At 36.6% G+C, this 20,610-nt stretch overlaps 1 protein-coding gene across 2 annotated transcripts in view; it reads right to left on the bottom strand.

Annotated features, from left to right (window-relative positions):
- FMN1 (formin 1) overlaps positions 1 to 20,610 on the bottom strand; it is a 454,272-nt gene that overhangs the window by 267,152 nt on the left and 166,510 nt on the right. For both annotated transcript variants that reach the window (XM_043471390.1, XM_043471391.1), the window contains one exon: positions 694 to 755. In XM_043471390.1, the coding sequence (XP_043327325.1) occupies positions 694 to 755 (62 nt within the window). The remainder of the gene's footprint in view (positions 1 to 693; positions 756 to 20,610) is intronic.

Genomic DNA, 20,610 nt, shown 5'->3' with positions numbered 1-20,610 from the left:
TCAGTAAACTGGAATCAGTGCCTGATTCAATATTTAGTTATATGAGACTATGACTGTGAAACTTCCTGTTACAGGCCCAGCAAGTAAATACCAAACATAAGGGAATGATAATTAGTGGGACAAAGGAAATGATCCTTCAGACTTTCTGGACTTCACAAAGGAGATCAAGTCAGCAGCATCCAAGCGCTCTCTGGGGATATGGAATGGCTGATCCAGCACAATTCTTCCTCCTACTAGGACCACTTCCTTAACCGCCTTAATCTGCCTGACATCACATTGCAGACATGTGCTAAGCAACACACAGAAGTGAACACAATGCTGGGAGGACGCCAAACAAAATAACTTGCAATGTGCAAATGTGCATAGGAAACAATATTTCAGAGCTTTCTTAGAAACAGTAGAAGTCTAAATACTCCATCTTCTTCCCTGCATTCCAAATAACACCATCATTTTCTCCAATCAAATCTTTCCCCAAATGCGTCTGTGGTATTTTTTTTAAAATAGGAATTTAATGCTACTAAAAATGGTGTTCAAGACTTTCAACCCCAGTATAAACTCAAGACTTGGTGGCAGGTACAAAGTGGAGATGCTGTCTTGGTAAATGTGTCAAAAAAGCGGAGTATTTACTTCAACACATGAGAAAACCAAGCATCAGTCTCAAATAACCAGTTCAATAGAATCAAAGAAATATACCTGTAGGTTTTCAATTTCTTCTTTGTGCTCCCTCTTCAAGTGTAAAATAGCAGCTTGGTATTCTGTAAGAACACAAAAGAAGTCAATTACAAAGAAGCACAAAATTATGCACAGAATTCTAATGAGTAGCTCTAAGATTCCATAAGCCCTCCTACCAGCCAACTGAGTAAATAAATACCATAGTTTGACATTAACCTGACAAGAGATGATAAAAACTAGGGCAAAATGCAACTAGAAACTCAATCTAGAAGGGAGATTTACCCCCCAATTTAGCAAATCCTGAAATATGAAATGTCTGAAATTAAGCAGATAGGACAGAGTTTTTTGTTGTTGTTTTTTTTAAAAAGGACATAATGAGTGTTCCAGATAAAGACTGATCAGGTGTTTGTCTTAAGAAGGAGTTGGAAGCTAAAGACCCACAGAGAACAAATATAGTCATGTTAAGAGGAGACACACAGGAAATAAAAGAAAATGTCTTCATGTGAGATCAGAGAACTCTATTTTTAACTGTTTCCAAAAAAAAAAAAAAATCTCCATTTGAATGCAAGACTAATAAGCCAGCACCCAGGGCTGACTTTAATCTTTAAGATCACTTCAAAAAGTCAAGACCATTTGTCATGTGGATGAGAGACTCGAGGGTGAGTTGAGGTTGAAAGAAGGATGAAAATAAATTTCTGGTCCAATTTTAGTCTGAGTCTAATAATGTTTATTCCAACAGTCAGTCCCAAGTGTACACAGGAACTCCTGCCAACCACTAAAACTACCATCCCACTGACGAATCAAATTTCCTTCCAGCAGGACGACTTAGAATGAGGAGTCACAGCACTACACAGGCTGTAGAGAACCACTCAGAGAAAACACTGTTGTGGGATAAGTTTCCGTTTTTATTTTTTTGCAAATGTGTTTGGGACTGTGATTATAAGAAAGAAATCAGATGTCATTTAAAAGTGTATGAAAAGGCAGGCTATCTCTTCAGGTGGATCCCAGAAATCAAGCAAGAAAGTTTAAGTTTCAATTCAAAAGTAGATAACACACCACTATACATAAAATAGGAACCTACTGTATAGTACAGGCAACCCGTACTATAACTACTAATAAGAACCTACTGTAACTAATAAGAACCTACTGTATAGTACAGGGAACTCTTCTCAATACTCTGTAATGACTGGTAAGGGAAAAGAATCTAAAAGAGTCGATATATGTGCATATGTATAACTGATTCACTTTGGTGTACAGCAGAAACTAACAACATTGTATATCAACTATATTCCAATTTTTTTTTTTAATGGATGAGGAAAGTCTTCAGCAAAACCGTAAGAGAAAACAGCGTTGCTGCTGATAATTAAGACTAGCCACTAGCCACACCACTGCTCTGACGGGGAATGTGTTCCACTGAACTACGATCCCTCAGCAAGTTCTGTGGGTTCTACCTCTGACCCCTACCTTCCATCAAACCACTTCTCACCAACCCCAGAAGCACCACTATGGTCTAAGCCCCCACCATCTTTTCTCTGACCACCATGGTAATCTGCTTTCACTCCCACCATCTCTATAACTCATTCTCCTCACCACAGCCTAAATGATCTACTCAAGTCATAAACCAGATCATGTCTCATCCCTGTGCTTTCCACTGTATTTGGACTAACATAAAAACTCCACGCTGTAGCCATCAGGTCTGACCCTGCTCCTACATACCTTCTACATGCCACCTTCCCCTCTCATTACACGCCAGGCATGCTGGGTCTCTTCCTATTCCTTGAACTTGTCAAGTTCTTTTCTACTTCAAAATCTTTATTAATAATGTGGACAATAATAATGGATTGTATTTATTGAGCACATACTATATATCAGGAATTACCTAAGTATGTCATAGCGATTAACTCATTTCATCCCCACAATAACCCTATGATGCATTATCCCCATTATCCAAAGAAGCAAAATAAGTTACATAGCTAAAAAAATGTGCATAATTCATCTGGCTAATGTATACATAAACTGTGGCATGTCCATAGAATTCAATACTACTCAATAATAATAACAACACATCAACAAAGACAAATATCAAAGGCATTATGCAGAGTGAAGGAAGTCAGCCTCAGAGGTTAACTGTTGTTTAATTTCATATAACATTCTGGAAAAGGCAAAACCACACAGATGAAGAACAGATCAGAGCAGCAGTGGCCACAAGTTAGACACAGGGGAATGTTTGACTACAATGGAACAGCATACAAAGGAATTTTGAGGGTGACTATTCTCAATCGTGATTATGGTGGTGGTTACATGAATCTACACATCAGGTTAAAACTCAGAATCATTGTGTCATTTAAAGTTTGTGTTTCCTTGTTAATTTTCTGTTTAGTTGATCTATCCATAGTTGTGAGTGGGGTATTAAAGTCTCCCACTATTATTGTGTTACTATTAATTTCCTCTTTCATACTCGTTAGTGTTTGCCGTACATATTGCGGTGCTCCTATGTTGGGTGCATATATATTTATAATTGTTATATCTTCTTCTTGGATTGATCCTTTGATCATTATGTAGTGTCCTTCTTTGTCTCTTTTCACAGCTTTTATTTGAAAGTCTATTTTATCTGATATGAGTATTGCGACTCCTGCTTTCTTTTGGTCTCCATTTGCATGAAATATTTTTTTCCAGCCCTTCACTTTTAGTCTGTATGTGTCTCTTGTTTTGAGGTGGGTCTCTTGTAGACAGCATATATGGGGTCTTGTTTTTGTATCCATTCAGCCAATCTTTGTCTTTTGGTTGGGGCATTCAACCCATTTACATTTAAGGTAATTATTGATAGGTGTGGTCCCCTGCCCATTTACTTTGTTGTTTTGGGTTCACGTTTAATACAACCTTTCTGCATTTCCTGTCTAGAGAAGATCCTTTAGCATTTGTTGAAGAGCTGGTTTGGTGGTGCTGAATTCTCTCAGCTTTTGCTTATCTGTAAACGCTTTTGAATTCTCCTTCATATCTGAATGAGATCCTTGCTGGATACAGTAATCTAGGTTGTAGGTTATTCTCTTTCATTACTTTCAGGACGTCCTGCCATTCCCTTCTGGCCTGGAGGGTTTCTATTGATAGATCAGCTGTTATCCTTATGGGAATCCCATTGTGTGTTATTTGTTGTTTTTCCCTTGCTTCTTTTAATATTTGTTCTTTGTGTTTGATCTTTGTTAGTTTGATTAATATGTGTCTTGGGGTGTTTCGCCTTGGGTTTATCCTGTTTGGGACTCTCTGGGTTTCTTGGACTTGGGTGGCTATTTCCTTCCCCATTTTAGGGAAGTTTTCAGCTATTATCTCCTCGAGTATTTTCTCATGGCCTTTCTTTTTGTCTTCTTCTTCTGGGACTCCTATGATTCGAATGTTGGGGCATTTCACATTGTCCCAGAGGTCCCTGAGGTTGTCCTCATTTCTTTTGATCCTTTTTTCTTTTTTCCTCTCTGCTTCATTTTTTTCCACCATTTTATCTTCTACCTCACTTATCCTATCTTCTGCCTCCGTTATTCTACTCTTGGTTCCCTCCAAAGTGTTTTTGATCTCATTCATTGCATTATTCATTTTTAATTGACTCTTTTTTATTTCTTCTAGGTCTTTATTAAACATTTCTTGTATCTTTTCAATCTTTGTTTCCAGGCTATTTATCTGTAACTCCATTTTGTTTTCAAGATTTTGGATCATTTTTATTATCATTATTCTAAATTCTTTTTCAGGTAGATTCCCTATCTCCTCCTCTTTTGTTTGACTTGGTGGGCATTTTTCATGTTCCTTTACCTGTTGGATATTTCTTTGCCTTTTCATCTTGTTTAGATTGCTGTGTCTGGAGTGGGCTTTCTGTATTCTGGAGGTCTGTGGTTCCTTTTTATTGTGGAGGATTTACCCAATGGGTGGGGTTAGACGATTGGCTTGTCAAGGTTTCCCGGTTAGGGAAGCTTGCGTCAGTGTACTGGTGCGTGGAACTTGATTTCTTCTTTTTGGAGAGCAATGGAGTGCCCAGTAATGAGTTTTGAGATGGGTCTATGTGTTAGGTGTGACCTTGGGCAGCCTGTATGTTGACATTCGGGGCTATGTTCCTGTGTTGCTGGAGAATGGACCAGCTAGACCTAATTGATATCTATAGGACATTTCACCCCAAAACAATCAACTTCACCTTTTTCTCAAGTGCACACGGAACCTTCTCCAGAATAGATCACATCCTGGGCCATAAATCTGGTCTTGGAAAATTCAAAAAAATTGAAATCATTCCAGTCATCTTTTCTGACCACAGTGCAGTAAGATTAGATCTCAATTACAGGAAAAAAATTGTTAAAAATTCAAACACCTGGAGGCTAAATAACACGCTTCTGAATAACCAACAAATCATAGAAGAAATCAAAAAAGAAATCAAAATATGTATAGAAATGAATGAAAATGAAAACACAACAACCCAAAACCTATGGGACACTGTAAAAGCAGTGCTAAGGGGAAGGTTCATAGCATTACAGGCTTACATCAAAAAAAAAAAAAAAAGCCAAATAAATAACCTAACTCTACACCTAAAGCAATTAGAGAAGGAAGAAATGAAGAACCCCAGGGTTAGCAAAGAAGGAAAGAAATCTTAAAAATAAGGCAAAATAAATGCAATAGAAACTAAAGAGACCCATAGCAAAAAATCAAACAAAAGCTAAGCTGGGTTTTTTGAAAAAATAAACAATTGACAAACCATTAGCAAGACTTATTAAGAAACAAAGAGAGAAGAACCAAATTAACAAAATTAGAAATAAAAATGGAGAGATCACAACAGACAACACTGAAATACAAAGGATCATAAGAGACTACTACCAGCAGCTCTATGCCAATAAAATGGACAACTTGGAAGAAATGGACAAATTCTTAGAAAAGTATAACTTTCCAAACTGAACCAGGAAGAAATAGAAGATCTTAAAGACCCAATCAAGCAAGGAAAATGAAACTGGTATAAAAAATCTCCAGCAAACAAAGCCTCAGGACAGATGGCTTCACAGCTGAATTCTACCAAAAATTTAGAGAGGAGCTAACACCTATCTTACTCAAACTCTTCCAGAAAAATTGCAGATGAAGGTAAGCTTCCAAACTCATTCTATGAGGCCACCATCACCCTAATTCCAAAACCAGACAAAGATGCCACAAAAAAAGAAAACTATAGGCCAATATCACTGATGAACATAGATGCAAAAATCCTTACCAAAATTCTAGCAAACAGAATCCAACAACATATTAAAAAAAATCATACACCATGACCAAGTGGGCTTTATCCCAGGAATGCAAGGATTCTTTAATATCCGCAAATCAATCAATGTAATACACCACGTTAACAAATTGAAAGATAAAAACCATATGATTATCTCAATAGATGCAGAGAAAGCCTTTGACAAAAATCAACACCCATTTATGATTAAAACTCTCCAGAAAGCAGGAATAGAGGAACATACCTCAGCATAATAAAAGCTATATATGACAAACCCACAGCAAGCATCACCCTCATGTGAAAAATTGAAAGCATTTCCCCTGAAATCAGGAACAAGACAAGGGTGCCCACTCTCACCACTACTATTCAACATAGTGTTGGAACTTTTGGCCACAGCAATCAGAGCAGAAAAAGAAGTAAAAGGGATCCAGATAGGAAAAGAAGAAGTGAAACTCTCGCTGTTTGCAGATGACATGATCCTCTACATAGAAAACCCTAAAGACTCTACCAGAAAATTACTAGAGCTAATCAATGAATATAGTAAAGTTGCAGGATATAAAATTAACACACAGAAATCCCTTGCATTCCTATACACTAACAATGAGAAAACAGAAAGAGAAATTAAGGAAAAAATACCATTCACCATTGCAACAAAAAGAATAAAATACTTAGGAGTATATCTACCTAAAGAAACAAAAGACCTATACATAGAAAACTATAAAACACTGATGAAAGAAATCAAAGAGGACACAAACAGATGGAGAAACATACCGTGTTCATGGATTGGAAGAATCAATATTGTCAAAATGGCTATTCTACCCAAAGCATTCTATAGATTCAATGCAATCCCTATCAAGCTACCAACGGTATTTTTCACAGAACTAGACCAAAGAATTTCACAATTTGTATGGAAATACAAAAAACCTCGAATAGCCAAAGTAATCTTGAGAAAGAAGAATGGAACTGGAGGAATCAACCTGCCTGACTTCAGACTCTACTACAAAGCCACAGTCATCAAGACAGTATGGTACTGGCACAAAGACAGAAATATAGATCAATGGAACAGAATAGAAAGCCCAGAGATAAATCCACGAACCTATGGACACCTTATCTTTGACAAAGGAGGCAAGAATATACAATGGAAAAAAGACAACCTCTTTAACAAGTGGTGCTGGGAAAAACTGGTCAACCACTTGTAAAAGAATGAAACTAGAACACTTTCTAACACCATACACAAAAATAAACTCAAAATGGATTAAAAATCTAAATGTAAGACCAGAAACTATAAAACTCCTAGAGGAGAACATAGGCAAAACACTCTCTGACATAAATCACAGCAAGATCCTCTATGACCCACCTCCCAGAATATTGGAAATAAAAGCAAAAATAGACAAATGGGACCTAATGAAACTTAAAAGCTTTTGCACAACAAAGGAAACTATAAGCAAGGTGAAAAGACAGCCTTCAGAATGGGAGAAAATAATAGCAAATGAAGCAACAGACAAAGGATTAATTTCAAAAATATACAAGCAACTCCTGCAGCTCAATTCCAGAAAAATAAATGACCCAATCAAAAAATGGGCCAAAGAACTAAACAGACATTTCTCCAAAGAAGACATACAGATGGCTAACAAACACATGAAAAGATGCTCAACATCACTCATTATTAGAGAAATGCAAATCAAAACCACAATGAGGTACCATTACACGCCAGTCAGGATGGCTGCTATCCAAAAGTCTACAAGCAATAAATGCTGGAGAGGGTGTGGAAAAAGGGAACCCTCTTACACTGTTGGTGGGAATGCAAACTAGTACAGCCACTATGGAAAACAGTGTGGAGATTTCTTAAAAAAACTGGAAATAGAACTGCCATATGACCCAGCAATCCCACTTCTGGGCATACACACTGAGGAAACCAGATCTGAAAGAGACACGTGCACCCTAATGTTCATCGCAGCACTGTTTATAATAGCCAGGACATGGAAGCAACCTAGATGCCCATCAGCAGATGAATGGATAAGGAAGCTGTGGTACATATACACCATGGAATATTACTCAGCTGTTAAAAAGAATTCATTTGAATCAGTTCTAATGAGATGGATGAAACTGGAGCCCATTATACAGAGTGAAGTAAGCCAGAAAGTAAAGAACATTACAGCATACTAACACATATATATGGAATTTAGAAAGATGGTAACGATAACCCTATATGCAAAACAGAAAAAGAGACACAGAAATACAGAACAGACTTTTGAACTCTGTGGGAGAATGTGAGGGTGGGATATTTCAAAAGAACAGCATGTATACTATCTATGGTGAAACAGATCACCAGCCCAGGTGGGATGCATGAGACAAGTGCTCCGGCCTGGTGCACTGGGAAGACCCAGAGGAATCGGGTGGAGAGGGAGGTGGGAGGGGGGATCGGGATTGGGAATACATGTAAATCCATGGCTGATTCATATCAATGTATGACAAAACCCATTGGAAAATAAATAAATAAATAAAAAGCAAAAAAAAAAAAACTAATCAAAAAATGGGAAGAACATCTATTAATAAACAGACATTTCTCCAAAGAAGACATAGAGATGACCAACAAACACATGAAAAGATGCTCAACATCACTAATTATTCGAGAAATGCAAATCAAAACCACAATGAAGTATTACCTCACACCAGTCAGAATGGCCATCATCAAAAAACCTATAAACAATAAAAACTGGAGAGGGTGTGGAGAAAAGGGAACCCTCTTAAACTGTTGGTGGGAATGTAAAGTGATACAGACACTGTGGAGAACAGTATGGGGCTTCTGAAAAAACTAAAAATAGAGTTATCATATGGCCCCAAATCCCATTCTTGAGAATATACCCAGAGAAAACTATAATTCAAAATGATGAATGCACCCCAATGTTCATTGAAGCACTATTTGCAATAGCCAAGACATGGAAGTAGTCTAAATATACATCAACAGAGGAATGGATAAAGAGGATATGGTGTGTGTGTATATATATATATGGAATATTACTCAGACATAAAGAATGAAATTATACCATTTGCAGAGACATGGATGGACCTCGAGACTGTCATACAGACTGAAGTAAGTCAGATAAACAAATATTGTATATTAACATATATGTGTGGAATCTAGAAAAATGGTATAGACGAGCTTCTTTCCAAAGCAGAAATAGAGACACAGATGTAGAGGACAAATGTATGGATACCAAGTAGGGGAAGAGAAGGGTGAGATGGACTGGGAGATTGGGATTGTCATAAATACATAAATATATATAAAATAGACAACTAATGAGAACCTACTATATAGTACAGGAAATTCTACTCAATGCTCTGCAGTGACCTAAATGGGAAGGAGATCCAAGGAAGAGGAGATATGTGTATACATATGGTTGACTCACTTTGCTGTACATCAGAAACCAACACAACATTGTAAAGCAACTAGAATTCAATAAAAATGCACTGCAGTAATATCTGAAATACACACTCATGCCCAGTTTGAAAAAGGTAAGTCTTTTGATGATGATTTTGTGTAAACATTCCAAAAAACATAAAATGTAAGTTATAAGGAAAATATCTGCATTTCCACTTTTCTGGGAAAACTACTGCTAACTATTCAAGCTGTTGTTATAAAAATGCTTTTAACAAATATTTTTCTTAGGATGGAAACAATGTTTGATGGGGAAAGTGCTTTGGGTAGAATATTGATACTGATGAACATTTTTATTGTAAAACAAGAGCAAATATGCACTTGTTACTTTGGAGAAAGAAGGGAGATGGGACAGATAGAGAACAAAGATCAGCTATACTGCAGAGAACTGTTTATTCCCTTTCAAGAACTTCTCCCCCCGCCTCCCCCCCCCAGCCCTAGTCTCCTCAAATCTTTAATAAAATACACACATAAATCACAAAATGTATATTATCAGACATCTTGTGAAACTGATGAAGCAGTCAGACCTTTGTTCTGAACTAACACAGCACAAAGACATCCCCACATGAAGATCCTAAAGATATGCACAGGACTAGAAGAAACCATGAAATTTCTCTCACAGGATGGTAGAATTGGGGTTTGGACCAAATTTGACCAGATCTCTAGGAGTTAGGGAGTTCACAATGGGCATATCATCTGGTTTACATATGGATTTTACTGGTTTAAAAAAGAACAGGGCAGACATTTACTGCTACAAAAGCAGATTCTCAAAATATTCAGTTCAGTTCAGTCACTTAGTCATGTCTGACTCTTTGTAACCCCATGGACTGTAGGACGACAGGTTTCCCTGTTCATCACCAATTCCCAGAGCTTACTCAAACTCATGTCCATTGAGTCAGTGATGGCATCCAACCATCTCATCCTCTGTTGTCCCCTTCTCCTCTCACCTTCAATCTTTCCCAGCATCAGGGTCTTTTCCAATGGGTCAGTTCTTCGCATCAGGTGGCCAAAGTATTGGAGTTTCAGCTTCAGCATCCTTCCAATGAATATTCAGGACTGATTTCCTTTAGGATGGACTGGTTGGATCTCCTTGCAGTCCAAGTGACTCTCAAGAGTCTTCTCAAAATATTACTAAATAGAAAAAGCCAGTTGTATATCAGTATTCCATTTTTCCAAATGAGTCTATCTAAAGCTGAATTCCAGAGGGAGAATTTATTATGCAAAACTGATCTACATTAAGGATGTGTTTGGATGAAAGAAGCAGGTCCTGGCAGTGGGGCACACTTCAAAGACAGCAGGAGAGGGTGAGGAAAATCAGAGTTGTGTACAAGTTAGGCAGAAGAGACCCTGCAAAGAGAAGAGCAGGGATGGCTACCTAATTTTTTTTGGCCCAGTGAAAAGTAGAAATCTGGGACCTCCTGTTGAAAATTTATTGAGATTTCCAAGATGGCACCTGCACAGCATGAAAACATGCACAGAGAACATTTTAAATGTGGTTCTGAGCGGCTGTATAGATCTCATGTCCAAGAAGCTGGCCTTAAGAGGACACAATCTACAATTCCTGTGCTTCATTGTATGTTTTCCTCTTTTTCCATTAATTGCCAACTTTTGGGGACAGAGAATGTTTTTTCCTTCCAAAGAAAGCACATAGTGAGAGAGTAAAGGTTTACTTGCCCAAGATTTTCTTTCTACCATCTATTCTTGCCTAACTTCAGTCCGGCAGCATGGAAGGCAACTCCTGGGAATTCTCTTTCCTGGGAATTATCATTAGCAAGTCTCTCACATTAACTAAGACCTGAAATCTCTCATATGTGCGTGTGTGTTCAGTCATTTCTGAATGTTTATAAGCCTATAGGCTGTAGCCTGCTAAGCTCTGCTGTCCAATATTTCTAGGCAAGAATATTGGAGTGGGTTGCCATGCCCTCCTCCAGGGGATCTTCCTGACCCAAGGATTGAACCTACATCTTCTGTGTCTCCTGCATTGGCAGATGCATTCTTTACCACTGAGTCATGGAGGAAGCCTCAAAATCTTGTTCCTTCCTAGGGGGAAAATAATGGCTAAGGAGGTTAGGGTGTCATTCTACCTAGTCTGTAAATCCAGACTACTAATTGGTATGAATTGTGGTCAAGGTTTATAACTCTATGTCTCAGACCAAAATTGGTTGTTCTCATAAGCCATCTCTTTAAGTACAATGTGCACCTCCAAAGCATACAAACTGCCATTATTTCTAAGAGAAAGAACAATGGAAGTAAACAAATGACCAAGAAAGCAAAAGGCATTGCCTGGGGTTAAACACAAAGTTTCTCTTGAAATGAGTCTTGATATATAGATAGATAAGAATCAACATGTTATTCACATCAGCTGACCCACATTTGCTTAGAAATTTTAAAACTAGTTTTGGGCCAGACTTGAGGAAATAGTGACCTTTTTATCTGCAGTTAAATATCTACTTCACCTCCTCTTGTTTCAGAAGAGGAACTATAAGTGATCAACAAGTTTCCCCAATAAATTCTCACACATTTAAAGTAGACTAATAGGAAATTTAGAATGTGAGTCCATGGGTGAGTCAAATTCATTCTAATTAATAGATTTTTCATATCAAATATAATAGCACTTTTCTCATTCTGAATTATCAGTGAAATGGATGATCTGGAGAAGAAAATTTTTTGAGAAAATAAATTGTAGTGGAAAAAAAAACCTGAAAAATTCAGTGAAGTTGAAAAATAAGTTTATATACTTCAAACAGAAAGTGAAATAAATACAGAGCCAATTATGAGGTAGTAGAAAGACAATAGCCCCTGAAGTTTTAAAGATCTGAATGGTAGCTTTGCAGCTTACTAGCTTTGAGGCTTTAGAAAAGTTTTAACATTACTCCAAGCCATATTTTCCTTTTTATGGGTATATAGATAGAGTAATCTGTAGCTCACCTATGGGCTACAGATGTGAAATCCATACAGTGGAGCGGCATCATTTTACATTTATGCTTACAAATAATATGCATTCTCCTACAAATTAAAATACATAACTATGTGCCTCTTTTATACAATTTAGAAGTGAACTGTGTATACTATTTTTAACTGCATAGTTTATACTACAGATTTTACCTTCATACATATGTATTTTATATTTTAAATGTATAAAATCATGCATGCCATTCTTTATGGGCTAATATTTTCATGGGTAATTTTATCCATATGTAACTTTTTACTTTATGAAATGACTTTAGGACATAATTCCCACATAAGATGTAGCTCTGCTACATATGGAAGTGTTTTGCAAACCGTGAAGACTATACAGGTAAGATGTTCTTAATATTTTTTTCACTGAGGACAAGCAAAATATTTTTTAAAAAGGGAAAAAAAGAAATGAAACCTTACATGAAGATCATAAAGAGTTTCTCACATTATCTTAATAACTTAGTTCTATATTTAGATTACATAATATTACAGTTTAGAGTGTGCTTTAATCCTCAAAAAATAGATTTGTGTTCAACTAAATCTCTGTGGACTTAAACAGGGGCTTATTTTTAACCTGATGTTACATATTTAATGGTTATGCAAGTTAATTTTAAAATAATAAACTGAATTTACAAACATTGAATAATCTATTTTTTCACAATAGATGAATAACCAACTTGAAAATCTTCACACTTTTTCCAGGGTTGCTGGAATTTCACTGAAAATTTTAAAAATAACTGTTTAGCCAACCAAAATTAATCTATAAAAATCTGTTCTATAAAAATAAAAAGAATTTTAAGTTTTAGTTATGAAATTTTAGGGCTGCAGGAACTCTGAAGATGATTTCCATCCTGTTTCTTTTGAAGCAGAAATTGTAAAAGGTTAAGTGATTTGTGTAAAGTCAAGTATAATGTCATGGAGAGAATGGAACTCCAAGCAGGAAAGTCAAAAGCCAGTGAGAGCAGGTCAGCAGAACAATGATAGCCAAAATACAGACAGCTCATGAGCTTGAGCCTTGCCAAACTCCTCAGAAACATCACAAACACCAGGGTCCTTTCAGAGACTGTTCCTGGAAGCACTCCAGAACAAATATACAAGGCCACAAAAGAGTATGGGAGGACATGAACTCCACACTTCAACATTTTCAATAGAGTTTAGAAAACTGATACATGATGTATTAATAAGCATCAAATTTTAATTGTATGCTAGCAAGCCATCCTCTTCATTTTACGTCCACTTTTGGAGGACGGTATGATTTTCCTTGATTTTTAAGTTTGCCTACCACTGTGATCACAGCTAACTCCCAAGGATTAAGGTAAAGCCTTTATTCTGAAGGCATTATGACTTGTAGCTTTATGACCTACAGGAACATGTACAAATTTCAAGTGAGACAGTCCTGAGTATGAATTGTGCCTCCAGCACTTACTAATCTGACACCCTGAATCAAGATATTCTCGGAACCTCTATTTTTCTCTCCAGTGAAATGAGGGTGATATTGCACAGTAGCTGTAAGGATTAAATAAAGCATATAAATGCTTACTGTGAAGTAGGCACTCAACAAATAGTAACGCTTCAGCTTCAACACACGAAAATTTCTTATTTTCTTCAAAGAGAAGAAGTATCAACTTCACAAAGGAGAAGAATGACTCTTTCATGGAAGAAAACTCTGCCCAAAGAGAGTGCTTTGCCTCATTTCATGATTTTCTCTGCCTTTCTGGCTTTTTTTATGGCACCTTTCACATGACATTGTATGTTTTTCTTCTTATTTTCAGCTTTATTGAAGTATGATTGGCAAATAAAAATTATATATAGTTAGGTTGTACAATATGCTTGAAGATGTAAAACTTGATTATTGTTAACTATAGTCACCATGCTGTACATTAGATCTTTAGAACATATTCATCTTATACTGAAAGTTTATTCCTTTTGACCAACATCTCTCTATTTTCCCCACCCCCAGCCTCGGTTACCACCCTCTCATTCTATGAGCTCAACTTCTTAGATTCCGCATATAAGTAAAATAATACAGTACTTGCCCTTTTGTGTCTGGTTTGTTTCATCTATCATAATACCCTCCAAGTTAATCCATGTTGTCACAAATGACAAGATTTTCTTCTTTGTTATGGCTCAATATTATTCCACTGTATATATGTACCACATTTTCTTTATCCATTCATCTGCTGATGGACATTTAGGTTGTGACCGTGTCTTGGCTATTGTGAATAATGCTGCAATGAACATAGGAGTGCAGAGAGCCCTCTGAGACAGTGATTTTACTTTTTTAGACACAGCCAGAAGTGAAATTGCTGGATCATGTGATAGTACTATTTTTAATTTTTTGAGGTGTCTTCAGACTATTTTTCATAATGACTGTACCAATTTATATTCTCAACAACAGCATACAAGTTTCTCCTTTCTGCCTCATTATCACCAACATTTGTCTTATCTTATGATAACAGCTATCTTAACAGGTATAAGGAGATTTATCACTGTGGTTTAGGTTTGCATTTCCCTGATGGTTAGCAATGTTGAGCACCTTTTCATATATCTAGTGAAATATAGATATCTTGTATATCTTCCATTTGTTTATCTTCTTTGGAAAAATGTCTGTTTAGGTCCTCTTCTCACTTTAAAATCAGTTTTGTTTCGTTTTTTGCTATTGAGCTGTATAAGTTTCTTATATATTTAGATATCAACCCCTTATCGGATACAGTATGCAGACACTTTCTCCTATTTCATAGGTCATCTTTTCATTTTGCTGATTGTTTACTTTGCTGTAAAGATGTTTTTTAGTTTGATGTGGTCCCACTTGTTTATTTTTGCTTTTGTTTTCTACACTTTTGCATAGACCCCAAAAAAAGAAAATCATAGCCAAGACAATGATTATCAAGCAGATTTTTCCTTATATTTTCTTCTAGGAGTCATGTTTTTCTTCAGGTCTTACAATTAAGGTTTAATCCATTTTGAGTTGGTTTTTGTGAATAACATAAGATAAGGGTTCAATTTCATTCTCTTGCATGTGGATATTCAGTTTTTCCAACTGAAAAAAAAAACTATCTTTACTGAAGAAATTATCTTTTCTTTGTGCATTCTTGGTGCTCTTGACAAAGATTAGTTGACTACATATGCGTGGGTTTATTTCTGGGCACACTGTGTATTTTTTCTATGAGAAGACTTTGTCTCTCAGTTTATTGACATGAGTGTTCAGTGAGGTTATGAACAAAGTCCAAAGAAACCATGTTATTGTTATTCTGGAAAAACAACTGTATTGATTTATTTCTCTTGCCATTTCTTCCTGTCAAAAAGGAGTAAGAAAGACTTTTGTGAAAGGGAAAAAAATTTGTAATCCCTAAATACTGATATACAGTCTATGTCCCCATCCTTTTGGGAGGGGGTGTCTTCGTTTTATCAAGTCCCGCTCTCATGCAGAGGCTTAATGACTAAATAATTTCCTTTGTTCCTCACATCACTGTGGGCATAATCTGACTTGGTCATTTAGGCTTCCAACACAACTTTGAGAAATGATAAATGCCGATGGCAAGTAACATTAACCTTTAATGTTATTTCCCAAACAAGATCCAGTATGGAGCAAGAAGTCATTCAAGTATCCAGGTTTATAAGGATTGCAACCCAATCCAGTGCGCAAGCAGTGACACTTGTTTACTAGGACATGTCTAGGGGAGCTGAAGAGTGACTTCTCAAAAGAGAGACCAGCCAAGAGCACAGAATGTTTTTGCTGCTTGGAAAAAATGGAGATAATCTGAAACTTAGTGCTGTCATACCAATTTATCTTAATTTCAACATTACTCAATTTATCTGGATAAGAATTAATGAGTTTTTCAGTAGTGATGGGAAATAAGCATGAGTCAGATGGAAACAACTTTTTTCAAAGACTTCCTTTGAAGTCTGGCTGGAAAGGAAATAAACTTTCCCTTCCTGTCTCTCTTGTATTAGTTTTTCTCATACTTCCTTAAGTAGGAGTGGTTTGTGTTCATGTCTTGTTCTTCTTACTGAGACATTGTATCCTTTGAGAACAGGTGACTATGTCATGTGTATTTTTCTATCACTCACACACCTAGCATAGTTTTTATATACAGTAGATAATAAAAATATCTGAAAGAAGTACATAAGTGAAGAAATGAAAGGAATGACTTGGGCCTATTCAAAAGAGTGAACACGGGAGAGAGGAACAAGAGAAAAGAAGCCCAGAATTGCTTAATTTGGCCCCAAAACATGGAATCTTTATAAGATTGCAAACCATTATTACTCGTTCAATCTCAGTTCTCTACTTTTCCTGTCAAATATCTTATTTCTTTAATTTTTCTTTGTGTATACATTTTTTTCACTTCTTTATCATCTTGACTTCTTGTTTTTGACTTCTTTATAAATTGGCTCTTTAAAGTTTAACATTTCAGGGAAATTGAGCAATTGCTACTTCCTTTAAACTAGATCATAAGTTTATTAGAGTGAGTTTTTTCCCTGAATTCTGTATAGACATCTGGCTCCTGTCAACCCTCAGTCATCATTAACATTGATGATGCTAATTGCATTTCCTTGTGGAGTCCTGGTTGACAATACATGATACAATTAATCAAAAGCAAAATGAAAGCAAATCGTGGACAGGCTAATTCTTTTCTATAATGAGTAATGCACATTGATAGATGATTTTTGTTAATGAGGAGCTCAATTACTTTATACATTTGATCTCCCCCTCCCCAAAAGCAGCTGGTAAGGATTAGTTTCCCTATCTTTGGAGAATTCAAGGCTCAAGATCACAGAGGGTTAGAGCAGGACAGGGCCAAGCTTGCACACTCCTAAGTTAATGTAATCCATCTCCTAAGTTACTTGTCTTCCCGTAGAAACCTATTAAGGTCCTTTGGTATAAAGACAGATACTCATCAAGCACGTGAAAAATGTAAAAACAAGCTTGCCGTGTACTTATAGGAAACAGAGGGACTAAACGAACCCATGGCTTGGATCTCTGGCTGTAAGGCCCACTCACTCTTTAGAAAGACCCAGAGCCTTCCTCTCAGTTTGCTCTTCCTCCTACATTTTGCCAGGATGGTACAGCTTACAAAGAGGACTGCTACCAAGGGGTATAAACTGGCATCAAGTGCCACTTAAGATTTACATTCAGTGGGTGGTACAAAGACCATGAACTCCTTTTTAACAATTTCCTGTTCAAAATATAGAATACAGAGAATAATGTGTATTGCTAAGGGCCTAACAGGGAATTAGGAAGACAGTGTCATTTAAAAAGTGGTGTTACATCTCTTTTGTTCTGGGGACAGTGATTTGAACAATGCCACAAGGGAGTTAAAAACAAGATGAAAAATAGCCCAACAATGGATTTTCACAACAGAATATTGTTTCCCCTTAAAAGTCCAGAAGTATCTGAAGCAGAATTATCGAAGAGCAGAAGAGGCTTCACAGTTTTCATTTGGTTGCTGGGTTTTAATTTTTTTTGTTTGTTTTAAAAATCAAGACCCTCTGTAATAGCAATTGCAAACCACCCTGTTTCTAGTTGAAGAAGAATGTCCAATGATTTACTTGTTCTGTATCTGTATTTATAAAAATGACTGATTCTGCAAAAGGTGATCTAATAACTCTTGCTTTGCTGGGAAGCAATTTAATCTTAAACCATGTTTATCTAGCCTCCCTCTGGATAGACATGCTTCATTACTTTTCTCAGTCTTTGTGGGCCCTATGAAGGTCCTGCAGGACAATTTATAGTGCCCTAAAGCCACTGCTACCAGATGAAAGAACAGTTTTTCCTTTTTTAATTTTATTTTTATTTTATGAAAGTTGACTACAGTGTTCTCTCTATTGATTTCTGAAGTAATAGTACACTGGGCTATTTGTCCTTAAGTCAATAAATGAGAAATGAAGTAACCCCCCACCAATTTTGTATTCCTGTAATAACAAGATGGCTCTGCCTTCTTCTGGCATTGCAGAGGCAGTTTGCTAAGAAGACTTGTTTCTCAACTTCTGCTGTCAGAAGGGGGGTTGTACAAGCATAGAAACAAAGCTGTTCTGTCAGCCAAACTACCAGTTAAACTGTTTGCTATGGCATAAATAAATGTTCCCTTCAGACCCAGTCAATGTGAGAAAAACAAGGAAATTGCGAAGGGTAGTTTTAATGTTAAGAAGACAGGAGGTTAGGAGGCATGATGAAAGTTTTAATTGTTTTACAAACATTTCCAGTAAACCACTCTCCACAGCTGGGTCTACATAATCACCAACAGGATGTTTCAGAGGGGAGTATCTCAGATGTGGAATAAGAGGAGCAGGCTGCATGGTCCTCCAAAAACACATTTAGAGAAATTGCCAGAATAATGTGGATGCTAGTGAAACACACAAGGTTTCCTCCTCTTTCTCAGTAGACACATTTGTGCAAACAAGGTACTATTCTGAAAATAAGACATTTCTTTTTTTTGAAAATTTATTTATTTTAGTTGGAGTCTAATTACTACACAATATTTTGGCTGAATACAGAGTCATAAGTAAATCTTCAATACAAAGAGTGACAGAACTCTTCTATGAATCTAGAAACAATACCTATGGAAGCAGAAAATTCATAAATCCTGTAAAATGCTTAATCTTTCTCTCTGTATTAATATACCACTGAATTAAGGGAGATGCTTCATTTCGATCCCTTTTAATGATATTAATGTTTTATGTACCAGCTCTATGGATTGTCTTTTCCAGTAGAGGGTTTTGATACTGGCAGGAAGGCCTCCAGGTTTGGCCATATTTTGAGGACATATAAGCACCATTATGGCAGAAAGTGAAGAAGAACTAAAGAGCCTCTTGATGAAAGTGAAAGAGGAGAGTGAAAAAGTTGGCTTAAAGCTCAATATTCAGAAAGTTAAGATCATGGCATCCGGTCCCATCACTTCATGGCAAATAGATGGGGAAACAGTGGAAACAATGGCTGACTTTTATTTTTTTGGGCTCCAAAATCACTGCTGATGGTGATTGCAATCATGAAGTTAAAAGACATTTACTCCTTGGAAGGAAAGTTATGACCAACCTAGACAGCATATTAAAAAGCAGAGACATTACTTTACCAACAAAGGTCCGTCTAGTCAAGGCTATGGTTTTTCCAGTAGTCATGTATGGATGTACAAAGAAAGCTGAGTGCCGAAGAATTGATGCTTTTGAACTGTGGTGTTGGAGAAGACTTTTGAGAGTCCCTTGGACTGCAAGGAGATCCAACCAGTTCATCCTAAAGGAGATCAGTCCTGGGTGTTCATTGGAAAGACTGATGTTGAAGCTGAAACTCCAATACTTTGGCCACCTGATGTGAAGAGCGGACTCATTTGAAAAGACCCTGATGCTGGGAAAGATTGAAGGCAGGAGGAGAAGGGGACGACAGAAGATGAGATGGTTGGATGGCATCAATGGACATGAGTTTGGGTAGGCTCCAGGAGTTGGTGATGGACAGGGAGGCCTGGCATGCTGTGGTTCACAGTGTCACAAAGAGTCAGACACGACTGAGCGACTGAACTGAACTGAAGCTGAAGAGAATTTAATAGACCTACCAAATAGATGGGTGGGTGAGTGTGTGTGTGTGTGTGTGTGTGTGTGTGTGTGTGTGTGTGTGTGTGTGTGTGTGTGTGTGTGTGTGTGTGTGTGTGTGTGTGTGTGTGTGTGTGTAATGCATATATTTAAAGCTGACAAAATTAAAAGCAAAAATTTAAAAATCTACCCTCTTACTGAAATATTTGAACACAGCTTTCTCAATAAGTGATAAATCAGATTGACATAGATTAGTACAATAAGGAAAATCTGAATGGAACAACAAAATTGCTTGGCTCACTGCAGGATTTCCCAAACTTCTCTGATTAGACGTATTGAAAGAGAATTTCCAGAAGAGAGACTCAGAAGCTGTATTTTTAAAAAGAGCCTCAAATGACTCTTAAAGAAAGTTTGGTAAATACTGATGTTATGAATTAATAAAAACCCTGGACCCAGTTCTTTTCAAGTTACATGGAACATTTACCAAAATACAACAAAGCTTTGGCCATATAGAAAGTTAGAATAATCTCCAAAGAATTGATTTCACATGGAATTCCATCTCTGACAATAATTAAATTAATATTAAAAAATAAAAATAAATTTCACACTCATGTATATACATACAGAACAAAACAAAGATAATTTTGGAAATTAAGAACATTTTAATAGCTCATGAGTTAAAGAAAAAAACAAATTGGAAACTAAAAATTACTTAGAATTACAGAATAAAGAAAAAATTATAACTCAAAACTTTGGAAATGTTGGTGAATGTTATGTAGTGGGAAATTTT

The sequence above is a fragment of the Cervus canadensis genome, chromosome 6, assembly GCF_019320065.1.
Source record: "Cervus canadensis isolate Bull #8, Minnesota chromosome 6, ASM1932006v1, whole genome shotgun sequence".
NCBI classification, from domain to species: Eukaryota; Metazoa; Chordata; class Mammalia; order Artiodactyla; family Cervidae; genus Cervus; species Cervus canadensis.
This window is presented reverse-complemented; position numbering and strand designations above follow the sequence as displayed.